Source organism: Pteropus alecto, unplaced genomic scaffold (assembly GCF_000325575.1).
Source record: "Pteropus alecto unplaced genomic scaffold, ASM32557v1 scaffold86, whole genome shotgun sequence".
NCBI classification, from domain to species: Eukaryota; Metazoa; Chordata; class Mammalia; order Chiroptera; family Pteropodidae; genus Pteropus; species Pteropus alecto.
The window spans coordinates 14,905,086-14,909,926 of NW_006442109.1; the positions used below are offsets into that span (position 1 = coordinate 14,905,086).

The window sequence follows — 4,841 nt, forward strand, 5'->3', positions numbered from 1 at the left end:
CATCAAAAGATGTTCTCATTAATAATGAGAGAAATGTAAATTAAAACTATATGTCATTTTCTCTCTCTCGGGTGGGCAAACATTAAGGTTGATAAAACCAGAGAAGAAACACTATTGGTTGAAGACAGACACATTTCCCCAGGAGAGTAATTTGGCCATCTTTATCAAAATTTATAATGCTCATTGTCTTTGAGCCAATATTAATTTTAGGGTATAATATCTAAGTTCCCTATGAATGACTTTTTAAAAAAGATACCTAAAATATATTGTAAAATTAAAAAAAAAAAAAAAACCCAGATCACAGAATAATATTTGCAATATAGTTCCATTTTTATTTTAAAATACGCATTATATAAAACATAAGGTGTCTGTAAATCAAAGTTTGACTTTCATTATAGTGATTAGTAAGAGGTAGAAATGACATGAGGGTGAGATTATAGGTAATTTTACTTTTAAAAATGGACATAGAGTATGAATCATAAAAATTCGTGTTTCTACTTATAAATCTTTTCAAGTTTTAAGAAATATATGATAAAACATTTCAAACGCTACTTAAAAATAATACAGTGAACACCATTGTACCCAGAACCCAACTTAAGAATTAAACATCACTAAGAGTCGAAGTTTCTTCCTTTTTATATTTATTATAAAAATGCAACATCCTCTCCTTAGACAGTTTCTTCTTTCTCCTCGGGCTGCTCTACAACACAACTATACTTTTTGATCTCTCGTTGGGGGTTTTAACTTTTATATAACAATTTTGAATTGTGTGTTGAGCATTTCTGTCATATTAGAGCTGTGGTTCTCAACCCTGACCACATATAAAAATCACCCAGACTTTTTAAAGCTGCTCAGGTCTGGGCACCAGTGCCCGGAGACTCTGATTTACTTGTCCGGAGTGGCACCAGGCATCTGCATTTCTTTAAGGCTCCTTGGGTCTTTTCTAACAGGCAGCCAAGTTTTCAAACCGTCTAGAAGGACTTGGGAGTTTACCATTTTACAACATCTGCTCTAACTGGATGTAATGTCCTGTTTGGTTTCATCCCCACCCTCACTTGATGGTGGCGGGTGGGTACATGGGCGGACGCTGAACTATTCTCTCCAGAACATGCTAAAAGAAAAACATGGCGAAGGATGGCCACAGTAGGAAGCACGGGGGATCTGGCTCAGCAAGCTTTTCTCAGGAAACACTGTAATTCGGGATAGCAGTGGTTTGTGGTCCTTCTTTATGTCTGGTGCTTCTGGGTACTTGTTTTGGGGTTTATTTTTGAGAGGAGGAGGAGTCATCAGATCAAAACAAATAGGTCTTTCTTCTGTAGCCTTTCTTTGGTAGCCTTTCTGATACCTGGAATTGGCAAATAACCTAACAGGAACACAGCAGGTTCTGGGTGCTATAGGCAACAGGAAAAACATGCAATATATTTTACTTGTCTTTAAGGAGTTTATGGTTCTAGTCACAGACTGCAGCCCGGCTGGATTCAGCCCCGAGATGGGTGGAATTCATTAACATACACATTTAAAAATATTACATGTGAGTGCAGTTCAGCGTGGCGTGCTCCCCAGTTTGACCCTAGGCTACACCAAACCCTAATGCCTACCTTCTCATTTTTGCCTTCAAGTTTACCACTCTAGACCTTTCTGAGGACTGGAAGGAAGCTAGATTCAAATTGGAGGGGAAATGTCACTTACTTAACAATCTGGGCACCTTTTCCAGCTGAAGTCCAAGGTTTTATTCTCCTTTGTTCCCTATCAGCAGTAATTTAAAAAGAACTGTTAACAACAATAGTAACAAAAATCCTAGCACCCACAATTAGTTGGAACAAACTTTATTTATAATCCATTGTTTTAATTTTATATAAGAGTTTTATGCTCCAGAGATAATAAGGGTTGCTTTTGCTCAAAGCCGATAAAATAAGTCTTCCAAAGGGAAGTCTCGCTTCCTCTAAAAGAGACTGGTAGAGTCTGCTCTTCTTAGATCAAAAGGTCTATGTGATTTTCTATTCCATTCTTTTTAGCTTCCGGCTTAGCAAGGAAGAACCTACTGGGGAAAAAAAGACAAGGGCTATAACATGTCCTTATTTAGTCAGGCTAGAATGATAGATTCTCTCTCTCAATACAGAATTATGTGATTATCTGATAGGAAAAAGTAGGAAGTCTAGACCAGAACTGGGAATAATTCAGAATGTGTCTGTCATTAATGAATTTCCTTGAATTATATACTGTATTTAAAGTCTGTTTGGAACATCATTTTTTTGTTTACTAACCATCAAAAAAAATCTCTAACTTTCTTGCAGGGAAAATACTTTGAAATCCAGTTCAGTCCAGGTGGGGAACCAGATGGTGGAAAGATCTCCAACTTCCTTCTGGAAAAATCTAGGGTGGTGATGAGGAACCCTGGAGAGAGGAGTTTTCACATATTTTACCAGGTTTTCCTTTATATTTTTTTCTTTACTACTACCTTAGTCCTTCTCCACATTTATTTATTTATGTATGTATTTATTTATTCATTCATTCATTCATTCGTTCATTCATTCATTCATTTATTTTCAGCCCTCACAGCCCTCAGGTTTAGACAGTCTAGTCTGGCAAGCCAAGGAGTATTTATTACTATAGTATGTGTAAGTCAGTGTGCAAAAAGAATTGTGAGAACATCCCTACGTTCAAGAGAGAATAAGTTCTAGTTGGGGTGAGAAGACAAACATTTCCCAAACGTTAAATAATCAAGCAAGTGTTGCTATAACTTCAAAACAAAAGTTTGATTCTTTGCCAAATAGAAATTCACATGGAGAGAGTTGGCCGGGATGGTAAGAAGAGATATTAAGAAGGTAGAGGACTACATCACGTGGAGGGGAAGACTACTCAGGCCGGGCAGGTAGCCTGGACAAAGCAGAGGAGGTGAGAACCAGGCCTCTACCACTTTGCAAGGGCAGACATCTCCAGAAGGCTAACTGTTGGATGAAAGACTCGAAATAGGCTACAGATCTTTAATGCCAGGTCAGAAAGTTTTAGACGCTCAGAAGCCATGGAGAGTTTGGGGCTAGAACAGGGTATAGGATCCTTTTAAATTGGGTTCCAGACTTCAGTAATCATGAGACTCAACTATTTTTAAAAAGGTTTTTTAAGTATTTTAAAAAATAATGATATTATAAACAATTTATGTATGAGTTTATATATTAATATTTCTTAGATTATGGATCCACATTAGATTTTCTTTGAAGAAAGGCCTGCAACTATTTCTGTTTTATTTATTTATTTTTGTTATGATTTGAAGGTCACTGGGTTAGAAAGAAGTTAAACTGTGTTTGGTAGCTCCCATTCAGTCTTTTCAATTACATCGGTGTGTTAGATGATGGCAAACAATTCTTCTGGTTGATATCTGTTGGTCGAAAGAATACATAAATGACCAAGAGCTTTTGTGAATTCAGTAATACTTTTAATTGTATTAATACAGATGATTGAAAAATAATTTTATGTATCACGCAGATAGTACATCATTGACTGAGTACTACAGAGAAGCTCATAATTGTTTCCAGGACCCCTTTCAACAGATACCAACCCCAAAATCTCCCCATCCCCACCCCCAGATGTCCTCTGGAAACCACCAGACTAGGGGCTGCGGAAGTGATGAGTTTAGGAGAAGATGGATTTAAAGATTCTAACATAAAAGTAATAATAGTCGAAGCTGTGACATAGATGAGACCTCTGTGGGAGGGAGCATGGAGAGAAAAATCATGTCTGTACAGGACTGGGGACCTGGGGGCTGTCTGCCGATCGAGGAGGCATTGAGGAACCAGGGCATTAGTCAGGGCAGGAGAGCCAGGATCCTGCAGTGTCACCAAAGCCAGGGGGAAGCTCAGGGGGATGAGTGGCAAGATCAGATGCTCAGAGCTCTTGGGGGTAAGGGGTGGGGCAGGAGTCTGGGCACCCAGAAAGGGTTGTTGGATTTAGCCACTGGAAAGTAGCTGTGAAAGTCATTTCATCCAGATGGTGAGGGGAGAAGCCAGAGTGCAGGTGGTCATATCATGATGAGAAAGTAGATTCTGCAGCTTGAAAAGTTCACTAAATCAAGGAAGAGCTTCTAAAGAAGGCAGAGAGCGCCATGTGTTTGTAGATAGAAGAGAGTTAGGAAAAGAAAGTAGTTAAAGATGCACGTGAAGGGGCTTTGCAATGTGGGGGTGAGAAGACTGAGAAAGAGGGGAGGGAAGTTCTTTCTCAGACCAAACGAACAAACAAACAGGAAATGGGAAAAATAGGAAGAGGGTGGGACAAAAAGATTTGGAAGAGACCAAGAAGAAAACTAAGAGATCTTGATGTCATGGGATGTCCTAGAGCTTCTCAATAATGGAGATGAGGTTCCCTGTTTGGGGGATGTGGAGCTGAGATGACACGAGAAAGCCGACCACAATGGAGAAGTGTGGATGGGAGCTGCCGCTACTTCCTAAATCATGTTGGATTGGATCCAGCAGTGTGGTAGAGCTGGCTTGCCTGGGCTGTATGCATCTCTTCCCATCTCTTGCTTCAGTGACATTTTCTTGGTAGTTTGCAATCAGTCAGGGTAGGAGTATTAACACCATGAAAATCAGTAAACACTGTAAATCCATTTTCTCTCCAAGAGTTCATTGTTAACCATTTTGCAGCACACCAATGGTGGAAGCCCTTTAAGATAATCTTGCTCAGACTTTAGGCAAATATTAGAGATGGAACAAAAAGCCAGGGGCGGTCAATTATAATATTAGGAGGTTTCAGAATGCCAGAGTGTGAGACCTGAGGCGGTTTTTATATGCACTCTGTAGGGAGATGCTCCGAGGGGCCAGCTGCACTTTAAAAAGCCATAAGCAAGT

The 4,841-nt window shown here is 39.4% G+C and overlaps 1 protein-coding gene across 1 annotated transcript in view; it reads left to right on the forward strand.

Moving 5' to 3' along the window:
- The window catches only part of MYO1E (myosin IE), a 175,609-nt gene that overhangs the window by 106,148 nt on the left and 64,620 nt on the right, over nucleotides 1-4,841 (forward strand). Inside the window, exon 7 of the mRNA XM_006920310.3 lies at nucleotides 2,295-2,426. Coding sequence (XP_006920372.1) covers nucleotides 2,295-2,426 — 132 coding nt within the window. The remainder of the gene's footprint in view (nucleotides 1-2,294; nucleotides 2,427-4,841) is intronic.